The 22,548-nt window shown below is 38.5% G+C and overlaps 2 protein-coding genes across 2 annotated transcripts; both read right to left on the bottom strand.

The window, feature by feature from the left end:
- Positions 1-1,017: 1,017 nt before the first annotated feature.
- Positions 1,018-4,472, bottom strand: LOC132999009 (keratinocyte-associated protein 3). Its single transcript, XM_061068777.1, has 6 exons — positions 4,380-4,472; positions 3,353-3,537; positions 2,868-2,927; positions 2,563-2,760; positions 1,981-2,115; positions 1,018-1,725 (listed from the first exon to the last, which is right to left on the bottom strand). Exons 1-6 carry the CDS (start codon positions 4,390-4,392, stop codon positions 1,654-1,656), a joined length of 663 nt encoding a protein of 220 aa, XP_060924760.1. The 5' UTR covers positions 4,393-4,472; the 3' UTR covers positions 1,018-1,653.
- Positions 4,473-6,877: 2,405 nt separating this feature from the next.
- LOC132998054 (nuclear receptor-binding protein-like) lies at positions 6,878-18,512 on the bottom strand. The gene is made up of 18 exons (XM_061067539.1): positions 18,454-18,512; positions 17,248-17,689; positions 16,387-16,509; positions 13,756-13,857; positions 13,512-13,601; positions 13,207-13,247; positions 12,971-13,065; positions 12,477-12,560; positions 11,957-12,015; positions 11,771-11,869; positions 11,543-11,675; positions 11,335-11,425; positions 11,045-11,095; positions 10,520-10,655; positions 10,294-10,347; positions 9,845-9,908; positions 7,382-7,437; positions 6,878-7,035 (listed from the first exon to the last, which is right to left on the bottom strand). Exons 2-18 carry the CDS (start codon positions 17,491-17,493, stop codon positions 6,976-6,978), a joined length of 1,584 nt encoding a protein of 527 aa, XP_060923522.1. The 5' UTR covers positions 17,494-17,689; positions 18,454-18,512; the 3' UTR covers positions 6,878-6,975.
- Positions 18,513-22,548: the final 4,036 nt, after the last annotated feature.

The raw sequence follows: 22,548 nt of genomic DNA, 5'->3' as shown, positions 1-22,548 counted from the left end.
TTTAGTAATCTGAACCGTCTGTGATGAGACCTTTGGTGAATCTAGGTCCTTAATTCCAAATTCTGACCTTAGCTCTCAATTTTTGATCATTTGATCACTGCATGTGTTTTTACAGTTTGCTAATCATTTCCTGTGAAATTAAATAATTCTAGCACCAAGCTCACAAATAATGTTTTTTAGATAAAACTTAAGTATCAAAAGTACAAAACACAAACAAACATGAAAGGTAGTACAGTGACTGTATCTGTGGCATTTTCATCATTAGCCACAATGGATGCTTATGAACATTTATGAAAATTCGTGATTATCTAACAATATAAACTAAAAGCATGTTTAATCTAGTTTGAAGATAAGAGCTGTATTAAAAATAATTTGGTATTTTATTGCATCACACACTTTAAATGACGTTAATTCACATTACAGTTACCTCAACTGAACAGGTTATGTTTTCATCTGCATTTGTTTGTTTATCTGTCTGTGTGTTAGTTAGCAGAACAACGCAAAAACTAGTGGAGGCATCACCACGGAAATACGTGGGACTATGCAAAATGGGTCAAGAAGAATGTATTTACATTTTGGTGCAGATCCAGATAGGAAGGCAGATTCAGGAATTTTTCTTAACTCTCTTTAACATAGCAAGATTTCAAAATTGTGTTGATTTCTCAAAAAAGAATTAACGATTCTTGATGAAAATAATCAGATATGTTAAAGGGAGTAATATTAATGAGTGTGTGCAATTTGGTGCCGATCCAAATGAAAATCTGGATCTAGTGAATCTAAATGTGGTTTCATAAGGTGACTGATGGGCCTCCTTGGCATTGGTATGCACTCTCTAAAGGTCATTCTCATTAACCAATGTGCATCAGTGGCTAAAATGAAATGTGTTATTTGTGAATATATGTAGACAAATGTTGATGAGTATGGTTACATCTCCAAAACATAATAACTTTTAATCAGGGCAAACAGTTCAAATATAATACACGCACTAAACAATAAACATTTGATAAAACTGATAATAAACACATTTTTCTGAAATGTAATGTCAAGGTTTATAGAAGCTAAAATGATCCTGAACTCAGCTCAAATATTCGAACTTTTGCATGAAATGAAATTGGACTTTCTTCATAAACAAAGCTTTGTTCTTATATACTTCCTATAAAAAGACATGCTTGGCGTAACATACCTGGTTGTGCAGAATCAAAACAGCCAAGGAGGCATACTGATAAGACTGAAAAGATTACTGATATCATACTACAGCTTCCACACTGAATCTACACTTTGGAATGAAACAGTTTAATATACAGATGTGGGTTTTTTATGTGGCACTGTAAATTAATTTATAACTTATAGGTTTCATCAGGCACATATAGACTAGATGGAATCAGCTGCCTTCGCACAGCTGTACATAGAAGATAAACAATTTGGTTTATATAAGAAGCTGTTTGGTAACCCATCTGTGAATCAGGCTTCATTACACCACAAAGCAAGAACTAGACTCGTGGAACTGATTCCACCGCTGCTCCACTGTGACACTCACCCAGCTGAATGCAGGGCAAAATGTGCTAGTCTGAATATAAGTGCAATGATGGCTTTTGGGTTTTGGCTGTGCTTGTCTACATGGAGTTATATCCTTCCTGAATGTTTTTTGTTCAGTTAGGCATCGGGGTTTAGGTGATGTCCCATCAGACGTTGGCTATGGGCAGAGCGCTCAGCCTCTTCCTCCAACTGGAAAAGAGAATGATGGGATGAAGAATGAATTGATCAGAACACATTGTTTCACTCTGTGAGTGAGTCAGTGAGTGTGATTGTATTGTCTTTTGACCTACAGTGACTGACCAGGTGGGAGAATATATCTGTGGACAATTGAATGTGTGTGTTTGACTGCGACCAAGTGTGTGCATGTCTTAATCAAAGAGACATTCAGACACACACCACAGATACATCCCTTCAGTATATCCACACCCCCACACAGAGACACACCTGCTCTTTGATGTAGCTGTTGCCACAGGGTGCCAGCCCCCTGAGAGCCAGTCCAACAATGAAGCACCAGAGAGACAGTCCAACCTCAATTGCTGACAAGATAGCACACGGAACCCACAATGATAGGGTGGTTTCCTACAAGACAGAAAGTTGCGGAGACATGGAATATAAAGAAATAAAGTAGCACTACAAGGTTGAGCACTTTAACTATAAAAAACATTGACTTTCACTATCTTAATAGCATCAAATAAATAATTAATACCAAACTTACCGGAAACATCAGCACTTGAACAAACATCAGTATAATAAGAAATACCAAAATTGCAGAAACCATCTTTGAGAAAAATGTATTGGATTTATGCTTTATGTCCCAATCCATATAACATGGATGAGGAGGGATTTATGACCTATACAGCAGCCAGCCACCTGGTGGCGATCGGAACACTTTCACATTACATTAGGGGAGAAGTCATGTCCATCTTTAGAAACAGTCTATGGTAAAAAAAACCTAAGGGTAAAGAGCAGAGGGTAGAGTAGAACTTTTTAAATAGAGGCAATTGTAAAAGGAAAGTTTACACTCACATATATTCGTGTTGTATCAAAGGGGCACTGGCTACTGACTGGTGACCGAGCGTTGATGGGCACCTGTGTATCGTTGCATCCCAGCATCAAACCTTGACCATTGTGGGCAACAGTGATACCAATAGCAAGGAGGAGACCTGTGCAGCACGCCGCTGAGAGCAGTGCGTTCAGGAATGACACAACCAGAAGTCCTATTTGCTGGAGACACAGAGACAATCATCATCACATATACAGACATAATTAGGTTAGATGGTTGAGTGACAGAAGTGAGAAGACCAGTTGTTGAGAATAAATCTAATTCTTACCAGCTTTAACACGTGGATGTTTCTTGACACCACAATGGCAATAATTCCACTGGCAATGCTCTGTAATTTGAAATGACAACATGAATTTGGCGTGTATTTTAAAGAAACATGACATCATTACCATCAACAACAACTGGCAGTAAATCTGACACCTCAGTGTAATGAAGTCTGCCCTAAAGCGACGAGTGACTGGTTTGAAAAAACAGCTCCTTATGAATGGGCAAGTTTAATCTTGTGCTGACAAAGATTCACAGCTCTTTATTAGAGCTAAAGGAGCTAATAATCTGTGATAGCTGAGTTTACACTTGTAGCTCTGATAGTCAGTGACATGAATGAGAACTCAACATCAGTTTATTCATTAATCATCCATTTCACAGTAAAACATGGACCAAATTGCTTGTCTTTTGAAAGTTCTATGAACCTTAAATTCTTCGGTTTCTTCACCTAATCTGCTCAGATGACTTGGTAGGATATTATCCACTCACCAGCAGGCCAGAGGTGACAGAGATGATGTTGGCGACAGTGTATTCAGTCGTGATATGCTGACTGGGTTTGGAAATGTGGCGGAGGACATTGCCATGGACAATAGCTCCGAGGATGAAATTAATATGGCCGACCAGGATGAGAGTTAATCCCTTTTTCATCAGCCTCCTTGGCCCTTTGTCCTTATCTGGAAGACAGACATACAGCACAAGATAATATTAATACAGTTCATAGCAAGATGGCGTGACAGCTTGGAACAGGAAGTATGGAGGAGTTTAACAGACTGCGCCTACATTGCCAATATTTAACACAAAGCCAAACCTATTTCTGTTTGCCCAAGACCACTCATTCATTCTGTGTTGAATCCCCAACTGATACAGGATTTATGTTAAAAGTCTGAATGAATGGGACTAAGACGCACACTACGCTGATCATTTTACAAGTTAATACATTTACTAGTCATTATCCTGTGGAGGAAAACCTGCAATATAAATATTATTTGTAAAGTGCCTCAAATCAAACTTGAGATGTATACATAACAAATTGTCGTTAATTGTTGGGTGACATTTACACTGAGAGCAAAGTATCTACAACAAATTATGAGCTATTTCATCCATCTAGCTTTAGACTGTGTTGTAGTGTATTCGAAGATAAATTATCATCGGGTAATATATGTATTCCTTTTTTGCAGGACTTAGTTTCCAGTATACATTTTATTCGGCGTAGTAAACGTTTGATAAGCAGACAGTTGCAGACATATACGAGTAACACGATTCATTTACATACAGAAGCTTCTCTGACTCTGTTCATCTCTCATCTGTTATTGAGAGAGATGAGAGGAGGTAGGGTCGACATTATCTATCTGTGAGTTACCAGCTCTTAAACAGGTCTCACATTCAAAGTGTTGAAAGCGAAAGCGTGTGAGCCCACCTGCAGGCCTGAGGTCAGATAAACCCACGGAGGGAGAAACACGGAGCTGAGACATTACAGATCGACAGTGAGGAGGAGCACATGTAACCAAACACTCACCAAACGTGCACATCGCTCCGCTGCGCCAGATATTTCTTTAGAATCAAAGCAATATCTGCCAATTCCTTTCAACTGCAGCGAGACAAAGACTCCACGGACTGTGTCCACTTCCTGTATGACGTCAGCAAACTCACCTGTGAATCACCTGCAGCTCGCTGGACGCTGAGGGGCGCAACAGTTCACACCAACTGTGAGCTTGTGTGTTTTCACATCACTCACAAAACCGTAGAACAGAATCCCAGTAGTATAACACAGTCCAGCACTTTACACTTGTATTTGAAAGTGTCACACTTTGCAGGGTGCAAGTCTCAGAAAAGATGTACATTTACTCACATCCATGTCAAACACAAAATATTACAACATCCAAATAAAACCAAAAGCTCAAACCCTGGAGTAACAGGCTTAAGCTGCCCATCCCATACCAACGATAATTTAATTACCAAGTTCAGCAGCACCAATCATTTTGGTGGAAAAGATGGTGAGAGAGAGACATACACAGAGCCAAGACAGTCAGAGTAAAGCTGCTCAGGTCACATTGGTTGGTTTTCACCACTTCTCTACACCAGGAGTGGTGCATTTACATTCTACTGGCTAGTTTTAGGACATATCTTTGGGATTTACAATCTTAGCAGTTTAAAAACAGGAGAACACAGTAAACAATGCATTGAGCATAGGGTTAGGAAAAGCAGTTTTAAGCAAAAAGATACCTGAATACATAAAAAAAAAGAACACTTCAGAAATACAAGAGGAGTCATTGGATTAATATTTCAGTGATTTCACAGTACATATATCAAAATCCAGCATAAGAGGAAAGCTCTGTTTGAAAGCTTGTACGGAGGTTTTCAGTTAAGCAGGGAGAGGGAGAGGACATTTTAAAATGTACCTAAAGGAAAATATCAGGACAAGATAAGTAACTGTATGAAATAATATCTTAACATTTGCTTTCCTACACAAATTCAGAACACTAGATTATCTTTACATTCTTACTGCCTGTTACAGGTGTGAAACTGTGTGAGCATCTAGACACAGTAGTACCAGTAGTGCACAAAGAGTTCTGAACCAAAATGTCAGCAATAGGCATCAAAAAACTCCTTTATCTAAACAAGGTCTGTATTATGCTAAATGATGTATTAAAGTTTCAGAGCACTTTGTGAAGGATGATGTAAATCCACTATATCCCACTTGAATCTAATGCTCTGTTATGAAACAAAACAAGTTGTGTATGGGCTAAACAAAAAAAAAGAGTAGTTTCCATGTGATGCCACGAAAAAAAATGGGAACATGTAAAGAAAAATATGATATACTGTATCTGTAACATGATTAAAACATGACATTATCACAGAGATGTAACAGGAAGGGCCAGGTTCTCTCTCTACAGCATATGGCAGCCAAGTTCACTACACACGTCACATATGAAAGAGTTTTAGGCAGAGTAATATGTGTGAACCCAAAAAACAGCAAACGGTAAAACAGTCAATAAGATAATAATAAGAGTAAAAAACAATAAAGAAAAGAGAACTTTAAGGCATCTGTGTAGGTCACCCACATTAAGGCAAACAGTGGAGCGCAATAAGAAAAACAAAGACACAAACGAAAATTCAGTAACACTGAGTTCACAGTACCTCACAGTAACCATCCTCCAGAGCGAGCTGGCAAGACGCCTTGCCAGAATGTGGTATGCAGCAATGCACATACATTTTGTTCTGTATCAAAGGCCTTTTAAAAATATTCACCCCAGGTATTTATCTATAAAAAAATTGCAAATTAATCTATACATTTAATTTGATAGGTGAGTTTGGTCCAACACGTAACAAAAGCCAAAGAGCTGGGAATGTTATATTGTAGGAGGTAATTAAAAAGAGCCAAGGGAGAGGGGCAAGTGAGAATGGATGAACAGAGTTGATTGGCTTAATCTGTAGATTTTCTTTGGATAGAATGTGTCTCTGTATTTCTAGGGGATTCACAGTTTTGCTGCTGGTCAAAACGTGAGGTCCAACAATTCAAATGTAGTAAACCAGTTGAGTGGTGCTACTCCAGGGAAGGCCTCAATCAGTTATGATGTTGTTTTAGACCAGACAATACACAATCTAATACAAAATCAACACCTCTCTCTAAAATGCAACTGTGTGCTTAATAAAATATTGGATTTCATTGTAAAGCTGTAAATAATCTAGACAGTTATGTTGTGATCAAGTGTGTTGCAGCCTTATTGTGGTTTACCTTTTAAATAAACTTAATAGCAAAGATCAGAGTTAGCTCATTCAAAAGAATCCAATCTATGTAGGAGTGTTTCAAGGGACCTGGGGGCCACAGTGAAAAGGGACCTGGGGGCCTCATACTGAACCAAACCGATCCTCACAAAATCTTACAAAACTGCTTTATAGACCGTGTTTCAAAGCCCCTGCATCCATTTATACAGAGCAGTGGTTCTCAACTGGCATGGCTTCGCGACCCACCATCAACCCTTAATGACAATCCGTGACCCAAATGGAGGAAATTGTTCAACTTCTGAAATTTATTGAGTAAAAAGATGCAGTTTGAACCTGAGATAGTACAGAATATCACATTATGCCAACACATCTTGAGGAAACCCTTGCTAGTGAAGAGCTTGAGTGCAACTTTCTTCTAGCAAACAGGCTATTTTGTTTTGGTCCAACTGTGAGAAGGAGAAAGAAAGAGAATCAATATTTCTAACAATTCAGGATGTTAGATAAATAAAAAGAACTGCTAGATACTACAGTTATATGCTGACAATACAGTTAAGAGGATGGAGTCATTATGATGTGGGTCTACATGAATATACTCCCACCCACAGATAGATGAAGAGACGACACACATGGGAGTGGGGTTGTGTGTCTACTTAATTGAGTAAGCACCAGAGCACTTACTATGTGAAACAGTTAATGTGCATAAGGGGAAGGTGTGATGATGGGGTATGAGGACACTTTTTAAAATCACATGGATTTGAAAACACTTTGCAGAAATATCCAGCTACCACCCACCTCACTGATGAAGCACAGCTGCACCAACTCTTCAGCCAGCTCTTGACCAGATTCATCTGAAACACACACAAGTGTAGTTAGTCACCAATTCATGGACATGTAACAGACCGACAAAACGATGGAGTTGTGCAAATACTATAAACACTCACACAAAAAACAAGGTCAGACTGAGGCACATTCAGAAAAATATGGACCAGCTGCTGCTTTTGAATCCAAATCCCACCTTAAACACATTAGCAACCACCAAACATCTGATCCTGCTGTTGCATCATCTGTGAGCCCACTGTGTTGTTTCAGAACATCCTTTTTTAATTCATTACTGTGGGAATTTAACAGGGATTTTATTAAGTGACATTAACTACTGTTGAAACAACAAAATGGGACTCATCTGACAGGAAAAATTAAAAGCCAACATGTTTCAGATAGCATGGTCTTTTTAGGACAGGAGACGTTAATATGTTTTAGTTTTTTAAATATAACTTTTTATTCAAGGCTTAATAACTAAATTGACTGATCCTCTTCTACAACTTGCCCACAACTTTATGACTGGTCTAACATTTTACCTTTTTGTAGTTTTCATTGTAAACTTTAATGTTTGTCCCCAAAATCTGAACTAACTCCTGACTCAGTTTTCTACTTTAGCTGTTTAAATAAAAAATCTGCATTCCAGCTGGGACAACTTTTCATCAGCTGCAGAAACAATTTATCTTGGGAAAAGCAGATTAAGATTCCAGCAATGTCAGTAATCCATGTTGTAAAGCAGCTGCTCAAGTTTTTGTGATAAAAATATCCCCTCTACTGTGCTGTTTTTGTAATAAATGGATATCATTTAACAAAAGTGTTTTATTATGATTACTTTAGTTGCTGCCCCTATTGGGACTTTCTCCCCTGTGAGCAGAGGACTGGTCAGGGTCGACTGATTTTTAATAACCAAGCTGTCTTTTTACAACTGAACCAGGAATGTGGGTGGAACAAGACAAACAAGTGGAGGAGATGGAGCATCCAATAACTTTGACATTAACAAAAGAAAAACACCAGCAGCCCACAGCTGTATGAGGAGCTGTGGGAGAGGCTTCCCTGCTGATACATGTTTTGTGGTTTGATATAAAATCATTCAACAAAGAGTTTAGTTTCAATCATGATTTCTCTGAAATAGGTTGTTGGAGAGACAAGCAAAGGCCAAATGGATGAAATCTAAGTGGTTTGGTTAGCTAGTGACCCAGCACTGATTGACTTTGGACTTTGTCTTGTTGATAAGGAAACCTTTGGAAAGAGTATCCCCTGATATCAGCAGGAGCGACTGTTAAAGGAACAGGTAGTGTCTGTGAGACTGACCAGGTGCAGTGGTGTTCATGGATGTGAATGTACAGTATTTGTGCCAATGGTGCTAGTGTGTGGAGAACTGGAGGAAGAGCAGAAAAGAACAAGTGAGAGAGAGAGAGAGAGAGAGAGAGAGAGTAAAAGAGAAAGAGAGAGATGAGAACCTGGGAAGAGATGGACAGATCATGACATAGGGGGTGACAGCTGTCAGCTGCAGCCTTTCACAGGCCCAGCATTCCCCACACGCCTGCAAACTTATACATGCCTACCATACCTGCGTATACATGTGCACATTGGACCATAGTGCCAACATTATTCTGACCAGGGCAACAGTTGTGCTGTGTGTTATTTTCTCTTTTGCCTTCCTTCTCATACGTGTCACCAATAAAAATACTGAAATATTGGTATAAAATGCAAAGTTTTAACAATGGCTCACTTTTGTTTTACAAAAAAAACATTTACACCAGACTCTAAGGTTTTTACGGTTATTAGGAAACGATTTGGGAATGCAATCCGAATAAACTTTCCAAAATAGCAAGGTTTTTATTACACGCAAACGACAGTCTTCCTGCTTTAAATAGTCTTGCATGCTACTGTATATTGTGATGCCATGTGAGTTTCAAATTATCTCTGGAATCTCACTCTCACTTTCCTGCATGCCTCTGACGACACACATGGAGAGGAAGTGCACAATAAAACCACCGTGTGTGGTCAAATCTGAGAGAAGATTGGACTTGCCTACACAGTCATTCATACAGAAATAATCATATCAAACTCATAAATGTATGTCATCATCATTAAAACCAAACTGTAAAACTAAACTGTCCAGATGGACAAAATGACTATAATCAATAAAAACATGTTTTCACATGGATAAAAAACAAAACGCACAAACGTGCCAAAAATAATGTTATTGCCTCACCTGACCGATAAAGCAGGTACTGAATGCTTTTGGGTCTAGGACTTTTTACATAACATGGCGGAGTATTTTTAATTAAGACAAAAGTAGAGCCTGACTGATATGGATTTTATGGGCAGATGCCGATACCAATATGGGGAAGTCAAAGATTATCAATATTCTAAAGGGTATGTTTAAGCTCATTGAGTATGCGCCAGTGTGTGATTCAGAAGAGTTGTTCTTACTGGGTAGCATGTCACAGCTTAGATGTCTGGTCAGTTTATCATCCAGTTTCAGCAGTAATGTAAGCTAAAGGAGGAGAGACAACAACAGAGAAAAAGGTTTGAATGCACAGGATTTTGTAAATAGCTAGTTTATCACCATGGTTGGTAAAATTCAGAGTTGCTTCTGGACTTTTATTGAAGGACCAGTGTATAAGATTTAGTGGCATTTAGCTGTGAGGTTGTAGATTGCAACTAACTGAATACTCCCCCCCCCCCCCATTGTTCCATTTCCTAGATTGTAGGAGTAGCTACAGTGGCCGACAGGTAACATGACAACAAGAATGTTATTGTAATATTTATTCTGCTATAATCATCAATATTATAATTTAATTTATGTCAATAGATCCCACCTTATCCTCTAAATCAGTCCATTTAAAATAAATCATCAACTTGTAAATGTTATGACTCACATGAAACCTTGCACCCTCCTCCACAGGTTCAGCATTACACTGCATTTGAACGACCTGCGGAAAGTAGGGAAAGTATTGGTCTTGCAGTAAATTCTTCACACAAATGTGCAATATATATCTTGATTCAGTGAAAATTGAGAAGCATGAGCCTCAAAATTATCACTTATTAATTGTGACCATTGTGACGGCATCGTCTTTATTCAGCAGTATAATCTGTCATACAGACCCGTCGTGTCTCGAGCTCTGCAGGTTCAGGGGTTGGGGATTTGACCAAGGGGACGACGACAGGAGATTGAACCGTCTCCTGTTGAGGCTGCTGAGGACAGGGCAGCCCAAACGCCGTCATTGGATAAATACCATTCCTGACTCAGGGAGAGATGGAAAGACAAAGACAGGGAGATTTGGAGAAAATATGAAGGGGAGAGAAATTGAAAAATATATTAGTTTTATAAAGTTATGGTAAAGAAAAATTAAGGGAAAATAAATGAGAGATGATGGAAATACAGACATTAAAAAATGAATCCATTGCTAATATAAAACACTAAATCTTCAACTACAATGTTTATGTCTTAAAATTGAAGAACATTTTATTGGGAGAGGTACAGAGATTCTCACATAGCCCACTGCTGCCCTCATGTGGCCAGAGAGTATTACATCCTCTGGGCTTCTTTAAACTAGATACACATTTTCACATGATGCACACTGAGCTTGCTCAAAACCTTGGAGTACACAACACTGATGTGCTTCTTACCTGACATCCTCCAGGAATTTATCAAGTTCTAAAGCAGGAAACTGTGAAAGCCTATGGGAAAAAATAAAAATCCCACTTGATAATTTTGTTTGAGAGAGAACCACAAATCCAAAGTGTGATATAATTCTTACAAATTCAGTAAATCGTTGATGAATATATTAGATAATACAACATATATAAGTCTAGAGCAATAAAATGTAAAACAATCAACAAGGGTGAGATTTTTACATTATTAATTACTGGAAGAATGAACATTGACTCCTGTTAAATCATCAGTTTCTGGCCCTTACTTGAGCTGAACACCCTCTTTACTCTCAGCAATGACCAGGTTGGGGTCCAGGTTCTTGGTTATCTCCTCTAGAGCATTTTCAGGTATCGTGTCTAAATATTTAGAAATGATTAAAGAACAATTGAATGAGATGAGACACCTGCACAAATATCACATTACTCAAACTGTATGTATATGTGTGTGTGTCTGTGTGTGTGTGCAAGACTAACGTTGGTGGCTAACAATACAATGGGCAGCCAGCAGTTTTAGCTGAGGTACTTCAAACAGAGCCTGGTTGAAGAGCAGCTCTCTGGCTGTAGGTCTTGCAATAGGATCACGCTCGAGGCACTTCCGGATTAACTCCTGCAAAAACAAACAAACATAAGAAACCATGAGAAAAACTTGTTTAAATGTTCTTTTAAGATTCTCATGAACAGATACTACTCTCTGTATCTTACCCTCTGCAGTGGGTCCTCCAGTAACTGTATCGCATTGTTTACGGCCTCCTGAGAAACATTATAGGACTCTCCATTCCCCTGGATCTCCAGGAGCGCCATCTGCAACACAGAAAAACACACACATTGACATATTGCTTTGGTGCAGGGCTCAAGACATTAATTTATGTATCGTGGATCCAATCTCACCTCTAATGCACACATGCCAAATGAGTAAATGTCTACTGCAGTAGTGATCTCCTCAACAGCTACAATGAGAGAAAGAATAACATGGAAATAATCATTACAGAACACATGTCAGAACTTTGTCCTTATTCAAGACTTAGATCTAAATATTAAACCGAACTTTTTTCATTTTTTATTTGAGACCATTTGAAGAATTTCCAGAAAAGAATATAATGAATTTTACAAGTTGTATTAAGAAGTTTGACATGAGTTTTACCAGTAAAACATCTTAATATTGCTCAAACTATTCATACAACAATTTTTTATGTATGGCACTTTTGTAAAACATTTGCAAAGATACCCTGTCCTTGTTCTATTACATTTTCTTAAAATGATATATTTTGTGAGAATCTATATCATTTTAAGGGCTGAAAGTACCATATCCTAAAAAACATTAGATGAGGGATATTGTCCAAAACATGTGTCATTCAGTTCACTCTGGAGCTCAGAATACTTCCATATCAGCAACCAAAGAAATATCTACCTCCATATTCTGGAGCAAAGAAGTGCATGTTCTTCTGTTCCTCTTGAAAAGTCTTCACATGGCTGTTAATAGTTTCTGGAGAAACTGTAGATTAGACAAGGGACAATACAGAGGATGATGTAGAAGCAGGATGGTGAACATTAAGAGAAACTAGTGTGATGCAGAAAGAAGTAATAAACAGACCAAGAAAGGAGCAAAAGAAAGAATGTGAGAAGGAGGACCAAGAGTCATTATAAATAATTCAACGTTTATATTCTTTAAAATAAAATGAGGGAGGTTTAGAAGTGAATGCAAGAAAATCTAAATAACTTTGCACAGCACCCATGTTCATACACAATGTGCAGGGTTCCTTTAGTACAGTTATGGAAATTTAGCATTAAATTATTTGAAATTTCCAATTTGATGCATCCATAATTTTATATAATTTGACTCCAACAGCAGCACTGCTGCTCCTCTACCCAACACAGGGGAAGCAAACCAGTGTAATTCTATACCTGATCCGATCTTGATGAGCCCGTTGTGCTGAATGAAGATGGTATCACAGGTCAGGTCGCCATGGATGATGGGTGGATCACATGAGTGGAGATAACTGCTCAATAGGGAAAAACACATTACAAATACATACAAATTATTTAAGAGAAGGTCTGGATTATTATCCATGTGTGTGCATTTTCTCGCGAGGTTGCATATTGAACTTTTTGAACATAATGTCTGAAAAAGGAAAGCTAACCTGAGAGCAGACAGGATCTGAGTGCACCATCTCTTCCAAGCCTGTAGAACCATATATCTTATCAGAGCGCTTCCTGGCTGGTTGCCAGTATGGATCAACTTTGGCTTGCATTATAACAAGAGGCCAGTTGGTGCACAGGACCCCAATACATTTGTTTACCAGACTATTAAACTTGCTCCCTGAACGAAAAATCCAATTTTATTTAGTTATAAAGGAAAAGTTACTTTCCACAAATTAAAAAGAAAAGAAGTCACAATTAGTAAAGTTTGTTATTTAAAGTGTATTTACACGGAGCCAACTTTTACCTTTTCATTCATACTCTTGTGATTCTTCTTAGTCTTCTTCAGGAACTGCTTCAAGCTTCCGGATGACATATATTCTGTAATGAAAATCACCTGAGGGAGAGAAGACATTAGCCGCCACCAGATTCAAAGAATTATAAAACAGAAGAAAATGTGTGTTATTTCATAATGCTTTAAAATTATGTTTTCATAAATGCAACTGACAGTTAGAAGATTCATCAACGTTTTTAAAAGGTTTGAGACTCACCCTCGCCCGGTTCTCCTTTGTGTCAGCCCAGTACTTGTGAAACTTGACAATATTTGCATGTTCCAAATGGATCAGGTTATCAAATACAGCCTTGACCTTTTCCTAAATACAAGGAAAATGTGTGTAAGTAGAGCACTTCTGAATTAACTATCACAATTCTCTCCCGTACAAAACACATGATTTCAAAACTCTTTCCCACGCATGCTTAACATCTAATTCAATAGATTTTCCAGATATTTCACTCAAATTCATGGACCCTAATTGGTACAGTTTGAGAAACGGATCAAGGTTGAATACTGAAACAACACTAAGTGTACACTATGAGAACTAACGGTCTTTACAGACAATAAATAAAAAGAGAGTAGCTTGCCAGGTGTTAAAGTGATGGCAGAATATATGGTCTCTACCCTGACTTACACAGCACAGATGGTGAAAGCACATGCAGATCACTATGTAGTAACTTATCAACATTTTTGCACAAAATAAATAAAACTTTAAATAACCAGATTTTCTCAAATTCACAAACTTTGAAGGATTTTAAGGGACCCTGTCCGGCTATGTCTAGTGATGTAATTAAAAGAAACAGTAGAGTACAAGTGATGTCAATATGCGAGAGGAGTGGTGGACTTTTTTTCCTGTGATGTTATTTAATACTTAGACATTTTAAAGATGCTCATTAAATATCAACCACACATTATATCACTGGCTGCCTCAATAAAACATGATGATATAATGGCATTTAAGTGTCACATATGTATCTATAAGGAAGTGGCGCACTTAAATTTCCCTAGCATAGCTGGACACTGGTTGTTCCACATTGCATTTACACTGAGCCATGTTACTCTCACCCATACAGGTGCATCTCAATAAATTAGAATATCATGGAAAAGTTAATGTATTTCATTAATTCAATTCAAAAATTGAAAGTCATATATTATATAGATTCATTACACAGAGTGAAATATTTCAAGTGTTTATTTCTTTTAATTTAGTTTAATATGGCTTACAGCTCATAAAAAACCCCAATTCTGTATCTCAGAAAATTAGAATATTACATAAGTCCAATAAAACAAAGGATTTTTAATACAGAAATGTCAGCCTACTGAAGGTATGTTCATATATAAGCACTCAATACTTGGTCGGGGCTCATTTTGCATGAAATACTGCATGCATGCGGCGGGGCATGAAGGCGATCAGCCTGTTGCAGTGCTGAGGTTTTACGGAAGCCCAGGTTGCTTTGATAGTGGCCTTCAGCTTGTCTGCATTGTTGGGTCTGGTGTCGCTCATCTTCCTCTTGACAATACTCCATGGGGTTCAGGTCAGGCAAGTTTTCTGGCCAATCAAGCACAGTGATATCATGGTCATTAAACCAGGTATTGGTAATTTGGCAGTGTGGGCAGGTGCCAAGTCCTGCTGGAAAATGAAATCAGCATCTACGTAAACCTTGTCAGTGAAAGAAAGCATGAAGTGCTCTAAAATATCCTGGTAGATAGCTGTGTTGACTTTGGACTTGATCAAATCCAGTGGACCAACACCAGCAGATGACATGGCTCCCCAAATCATCACTGACTGTGGAAACTTCACTGAACTTCAAGCAACTTGGATTCTGTGCCTCTCCACTCTTCCTCCAGACTATGGGACCTTGATATCCAAATGAAATGCAAAATTAATTTTCATCTGAAAAAAGGCTTTGGACCACTGAGCAACAGTCCAGCCCTTTTTCTCCTTAGCCCAGGTAGACGCTTCTGACGTTGTCTCTTCTTCTTGAATGGCCATTGCTTCACAATCCTCTCAAGGCTGCGGTTATCCCTGTTGCTTGTGCACCTTTTTCTAACACTTTTTCCTTCCACTCAACTTTCTATGAATATGCTTGGATGCAGCACTCTGTGAACAGCCAGCATCTTTAGCAATGTCCTTTTGTGGCTTACCCTCCTTGTGGAGCATGTCAATGACTGTCTTCTGGACAACTGTCAAGTCAGCAGTCTTCCCCATGATTCTGTATCCTACTGAACCAGACTTAAAGACCATCTAAAGGCTCTAAAGGAAACCTTTGCAGGTGTTTGGGGTTTATTAACTGATTAGAGTGGGACATCGTGAGTGAACAATATTGAACTTTTTCACAATATTCAAATTTTCTGAGATACAGAATTTGGTTTTCATTAGCTGTTAGCCATAATCATCCAAATTAAAGGAAATAAACGCTTGAAATATTTTACTCTGTGTGTAATGAATCTATATGAGTTTCACTTTTTGAATTGAATTATCAAAACCAACAAACCTTACCATGATATTCTAATTTATTGAGATGCACCTGTATATCTATCATTAGATTCTGGGTACTTTTACTACTCTTCATACCCAATCAGTCTTTATATTCACTCAACCTGTGTATGTGAATTTACAACTGAGTCACATAAACATAAATGAAAGTAAGTCAACAATCCTTTTTATATTTGTAACATTTTGAGGTGAAATATTTACAGCTTGGGTGAGCGAACAGAGACAATTGTGTTTTGGTTGCTATCACATTCCATACATAATGACATGAACAACTACGTGACAATGAGTCCAAACTCCTTAAAGTAACTATCTTTAACAGTTTCAATCCTACTCTGTAACACCGTCCCTCACCTCCAGCAGTTTGAAGTTCTTCCTCTCCGAGATCATGACTTCATTCCAAACTACCTCCACACCCTCCTCTGTGTCCACAGCCAAATACGCAGCATCTATCCCGGGTACATTACGCTGATTCACCTACGTTTAACGGGAATAGAAAAGTGGCTCATGAGATCATACATTTAATGCTAGATGATGGGACACGGGCCAATAAGTAAATAGAGTCTTCAAATACAATTTTCTCCAAAGATGGTTCCAGTCATTTCAGGCAGTTTTTAAATCACACTGATGTGGGTTGAACTTTGGTCTGGTTTAAATCCCTGCTGGGCCATGGTCCTTTCTGTGTGGGGTTTCTCCTGTGGTTTACTCTGGGTACTCATGCAGATTGGGGTTGGGTTAATTGGAGACTGTTTGTGAGAGCTTGCTTGTGTGAATGGGACTGAGGGTCTGCCTCTCTCCGTTGGCTCCTGAACAGAAGAAGCCTTTTGGATGAGAGCTGAAATCCTTCAAGAAACACAAGCAGGCCCAGTTGCTCACTTGCCCAGATGTTCACTTGCACAAGTACTGAACATGAGCCCTTGTTGTGCTGCTTTTCACGATTTAACTCTTTGTTGTGTTGTATCTATTTGCTGAATATGTATGTCTCCTGTTCTCTGGCCCTATTCCAAAAAATTATGAAAATGTCAATGAGACCACACAATTAAATATAGATCAAATCAAAATGACACCAGTGAATATACATACTCAAGAGTCAAATCGAACTTTGACTGATACAGAGAGGGAGACGTGTCTCAGGACAACTTCTTGAACATATAATACTCTGTCCTTCATTTTCAGCTGATCCTGTGACAGCTCAGCTTCCCGCTCCCCTCACACCTCCTCACTGCGTTTCAGCCAGTGGCCACAGGGACTTTCCTCCAAGATGTCTGACTCGTCCTCACTCTCATCCTCATCCTCAGTCGCTGGGGGGGCAGGAGAGTGAGAGTGTATGGAGGCCACGGGCGGAGACACGGATGCTTCACCGGGTACCTGCAGCGTGTTCGTGGACACGTGTCCCGCTGTGACCTGTGCCTGGTTGCTCTCAGCAGCTGGAGCCTCTTTACTCTCCGTCTCCAGCATCATGGCTCAACTAGCGGCTCTCCCTCGCTGTGCTCCTGGTCCTGAGCAGCAACAAGTGACGGGAAGCCTCTGTCTCGCACTCTCACCAAACGTGCACATCTCTCCGCTGCGCCAGATATTTCCTTTGAATCAAAGCAATATCTGCAAATTCCTTTCAACTCCGGCGACACACAAAGACTCCACGGACTGTGTCCACTTCCTGAGAGGGAGAGGACATTTTAAAATGTCACTAAAGGAAAATATCAGGACAAGAGAAGTAACTGTATGAAATAATATCTGAACAGTAGCTTTTCTACACAAATTCAGAACACTAGATTATCTTTACATTCTTACTGCCTGTTACAGGTGTGAAACTGTGTTAGCATCTAGACACAGTAGTACCAGTAGTGCACAAAGAGTTCTGAGCCAAAATGTCAGAAATAGGCATCAGAAAACTCCTTGATCTAAACAAGGCCTGTATTATGTTAAAGTATGTGTTAAAGTTTCAGAGCACTTTGTGAAGGATGATGTAAATTCACTATATCCCACTTGAATCTAATGCTCTGTTATGAAACGAGACAAGTTGTGTGTGGGCTCAAACAAAAGGTCGTTTCCATGTGATACCACATAAAGAATGGGAACGTGTATAAAAAAAAACATGATATACTGTATCTGTAACATGAATAAAACATGACATTATCACAGAGATGTAACAGGAAGGGCCAGTTTCTCTCTCTACAGCATATGGCAGCCAAGTTCACTACACACGTCACATGTGAATGAGTTTTAGGCAGAGTAACATGTGTGAACCCAAAAAGCAGCAAACGGTAAAACAGTCAATACGAGAATAATAAGGGTAAAAACCAATAAAGAAAAGAGAACTTTAAGGCATCTGTGTAGCCCACCCATATAAGGCAAACAGTGGAGCGCAAAAAGAAAAACAAAGACACAATCGCAGATTCAGTAACACTTAGTTCACGGTACCTCACAGTAACCATCCTCAGAGCGAGCTGACAAGACGCCTTGCCAGAATGTGGATTCACGCTGCAAAGTGGCGGTAGGCACGTGATTTCCTGTACCTGCGTAGCGCTCTGCCATAGGCTGTCTGTTGTGGCGTCAGGTTCGGAGGCGGTGCTACGTTCTGTTCCAGATTTTTGACCATGGCGACGGGTCTCATCACTCACTTTCATCAGGTAAACTTTGCACTAAAACATGTTTCTGAAACATAACTTTGTAGGTGACAACTATACACCACGGTAACATAATCTTGTTTCATTTTAATCAGCTTGTTTAACAGTTTCATCGGACTTTGTGCATCGTGAAGACATTTTCTCATCCATGGACAATTTCAAGGTGAGGTTATATACTTCAGTGTTTTCAGTTTTCACATTGTTGCAGAAATAAAAATAATGTAAGAGGGTTTATGTGAAGATAATATTAGTAAGTGGCTTTACACGAAGTTTATTTAAAGAAAAGTATTCGCGACACAGGGTTTTCATGGTGCCACGGGGTTTCCTTTACTCCTGCGCCGCACTGCCTGCGTCTGATCTGCTAACGGCTTCGTGTCGCAGTTGTTATTCGCACCGGTTGAGCCGCGGCTCCGCAGGCGAGCTGCGCTCGTCAGCGCCATGTTATAACGTAGGTGGTACGTTGAAAATGGGTTTATAGTCTTATAGTCTGGAACATGTGCGTCTCTCGTCCTCCCTCTGTCTGTCTCTAGATCGCGACACGAAGAGAAGCTGCGGTGGAGAAGAAGTGAGTCGAAGTTTCACAACCTCGGAGCAAAACGATTTTTATTTACAAGAACAGGTTCTCACAGCTGCTGGAAATCCTTGAAAATGCTTGAAATTACGATTGTGTTAATTTAAATAGTCAAATTCTTTTTAATGAAATAACAAGACTCTATCCCTGACTCAGCAAGGCTGTATAGGTTACCAATTGGGCAGCAACTTTTATTTTCATTATTGATTAATTTCTCAACCTTTTTCCTGATTAATCAATCCGTAAAATTGTGTTAAATTTTGTTGGGTGTTTCCCAATGCCCAAGGTGATGTCCTAAAATGTCTTTACTTCCCTAGTGGAGTACAGAAATCATAAAACAATCACAGTTGAGATCTGAGTATTTTATTTCTTAAAAAAAGATTCAAAATGATTAATGAATAATCAAAATACTTGGCAATTGTTATAAGTGTGTAAAACTAATCTATTAATTGATTAATCATTGAAGCTCTATGTGCCAAGTCCCCTTACAGACAGGTGACATATTTTAAAACATTAAACTTTTTTATGTTTTCATTCAATTTGTCTCCCTTACATAGATCTTTGTCATGAAACATAATTTTGATTGTTTATACATCAATAATATTGGCTTTACTGCGATTTAGAAGAGAAATAATCATTTTGAGTAAATGTGTCTTAATATGTTATTCACTACAGCTGTAAGGGGCTGGAGAAATATGAAACTTCACCTTGGAAACCCTTGAAAAGTTCTGTATTCGACTTTAGAAAAGGCAGATCAGAAACACTGCATGGGGTCTTACTGGATTTAAGTATGTACCAACACCAGGTTAATTATAGTAAAGTAAGTTGGACAATGGTTATTTAAAAGAATAGTTATCTGTTGTGGTTTGCTTTCTTGCATTAGTCAGCTACTAACTTTGACACTGTTTCCTCACCAGAAAATTCCATCCATCTTTTAAAGTACACTGGATTAAGGTAGGTACAAAAACTTAGTTAATTGTAATGGAAAAGTGGGGCAAAAGTTAAATTCCTCCAGTTAGTTCATGGGACCGACATAAGTTTCTATGATTTCAGGTGAAAAAGCCTCTGTTGTCATATATTGTTTTTTGAAGAAATTAGCAGTATGTTCACATGATGAAGCTGTGGGGAATAAAAGCTAAACCTATCTCTGAATTACCTCTGGAAAAAAATCACTGTTTATATTTACATCTCACTGTGTGCATAGTATCCTTACTAAATGTATGACTAACTTCATTAGTAACCGTCTTGACAATCCAGTCTGTGTTTCATAAAGTGTTTGAGTCCACAAGACACTTCAGGAGTCTCAGGTGTAAACTGTTTTTCAGCGAATCCAATACATTGAAGTCAAGTGTGACCTCTGTGACATAATAAAACAATAGAAAAAACTCAACTTGCCTCCATACTGCTCGTGTGGGGTCATCCAAGTGTCCGCCAGCTACGACATTCATATTCGACTCGAAATGACGTCATTTACGCCTTGTTTTTAGCCTAACCGGCATAGTGTCAGGAGATAATGAGTGACTTTTACTTTTTCTGTGAACTATACCATCAAAATTAAAGTGCTATTAAAAAGGTCTTAAAGCATTTAAGTCATTTTTTTACTGATATCTGCAGATACCCTGTTTGAGTCCTTCTGGTATATTTGACAGATTTACGACAATGACGATGCTCCAGCTGTCCAAGAGGCTCTGAGTACGTCTCTACTGAACATCTTTGAGGACAGCAAAACCAAGGATGAAGGTCTCAACAATCAAACAGGAATAGCCATCGAGGGAGATCAGGTGCTTCTCTGTATTTCTGGTGTTGCACATGCTTGTGCCGAATTCCCGATGTGCCTTACAGGTGCATCTCAATACATTAGAATATCATGGAAAAGTTAATTTATTTAGATAATTCAATTCAAAAAGTGAAACTCATATATTATATAGATTCATACACACAGTGAAATATTGCAAGCGTTTATTTCTTTAAATTTCGATGATTATGGCTTACAGCTAATGAAAACCCCAAATTCTGTCTTTTACTTTTTATTTAACTACGATACAATTCAAAAACATGCCACAACATTAGTCAACTTAAATAAAATGTATAACTTAGATACAAGATGAATGAACAAGCAAAGATCCCTTTGACAAATCATAAATGTTCATATTTTACAAATAATAATTTAGAAATTACAAAATAAAAACAATCAAAAAACAAATAAATGAAAAATACTATCGCTCATTGAATATAAAACCTGAGGTGGAAACAAAAGATTTTTAATACAGAAATGTCAGCCTACTGAAAAGTATATACATATATTTATGACTTTACTTCTATATATATATAAAGCATGGCATGGAAGCGAACACCCAGTGCCCCTGCTGTGGTGCTACGTACGCCCAGGTTGCTTTGATATTGGCCTTTAGCTCGTCTGCATTGTTGGGTCATTTTTTATTTGAGACAATTTGTGATAAATAAATATCACAAATGTTAAATGTCTGAGTCTTATTTTGAGCTCAACAATATAACACTTATCCAGCCTCAGTGGATTGGGGTACTCGGTGAAGAGAAATATTTTTGGCAGATTAAAAACTACCATTTTCACATGAAAAGTGGAACAATATCTTATTCTTTTAATTGTGAGGATAAAGCTATGCCCATATGGTTTTACAAATAATTGTACTTTTAATTTAATAATTTTTAACCAGAAGAACTCTGTCAGGCTGTCATCCCACCTCTTCACCAGACTGTTTTTTATTGCTCCCCATCTCATGGTGGCTGGGAAAGTTGTCTTTTCATAGAGTCTCCACATGTCTGCCATACACAGCATCTGTTCTCTAGTCATAGCGCTTGTCTGTCTCTGGCCAGTCTCCTTATATTCTGCCTGATTTTAGTATCATGCTGTGGAACAAGAGACTTCTGTTTTCTCTCAAGTTCTGCCTTTACTGTTGAACAATTTGGGCCAGTACTTCAACAACTGCAGCCCCTCCTAGTGTTGCTATGTCTGGCAGTTCACTGGAAATCAGCGCATCTCCTCTGTTATTTAGGGTCTGTAGACATACATCTCTGCATCGGCGTTTCCCAATTTATTTTGCAGTGTCTGTATATGATTTATACTAAAACTACTTTCTCAGAAAATGCAAAATTTCTTACCCACAACAGAAGCTGTTACAGGAGTCATCACCATGTTTCTCACAAATCATGTTTGCACATCCCATTAGAACAGACACTTCAGTTAAATGTTTGCTATTAAGTTTCCCCATTTCTATATTAATTCGCAGTCACTCACTTACCAGCAACAGAGATCTCTCTCAAACACATACGGTGACTGAG

This window comes from Limanda limanda, chromosome 3 (assembly GCF_963576545.1).
Source record: "Limanda limanda chromosome 3, fLimLim1.1, whole genome shotgun sequence".
Classification (NCBI taxonomy): Eukaryota; Metazoa; Chordata; class Actinopteri; order Pleuronectiformes; family Pleuronectidae; genus Limanda; species Limanda limanda.
This window is presented reverse-complemented; position numbering and strand designations above follow the sequence as displayed.

What these genes read in the sequence shown, in the direction of transcription:
- LOC132999009 (XM_061068777.1), bottom strand. An exon ending in CTGTCACCTCTGGCCTGCTG is followed by an intron (nt 2,928 to 3,352) that starts GTGAGTGGATAA and finishes TTCAAATTACAG; the next exon opens with AGCATTGCCAGTGGAATTAT. An exon ending in ACAGCTACATCAAAGAGCAG is followed by an intron (nt 1,726 to 1,980) that starts GTGTGTCTCTGT and finishes TCTCTTTTCCAG; the next exon opens with TTGGAGGAAGAGGCTGAGCG.
- LOC132998054 (XM_061067539.1), bottom strand. Translation starts at nt 17,493, where the DNA reads ATGATGCTGGAGACGGAGAGTAAAGAGGCTCCAGCTGCTGAGAGCAAC. An exon ending in CAGATCCTGTCTGCTCTCAG is followed by an intron (nt 13,066 to 13,206) that starts GTTAGCTTTCCT and finishes CCTATTGAGCAG; the next exon opens with TTATCTCCACTCATGTGATC. An exon ending in GCTCATCAAGATCGGATCAG is followed by an intron (nt 12,561 to 12,970) that starts GTATAGAATTAC and finishes TCTAATCTACAG; the next exon opens with TTTCTCCAGAAACTATTAAC.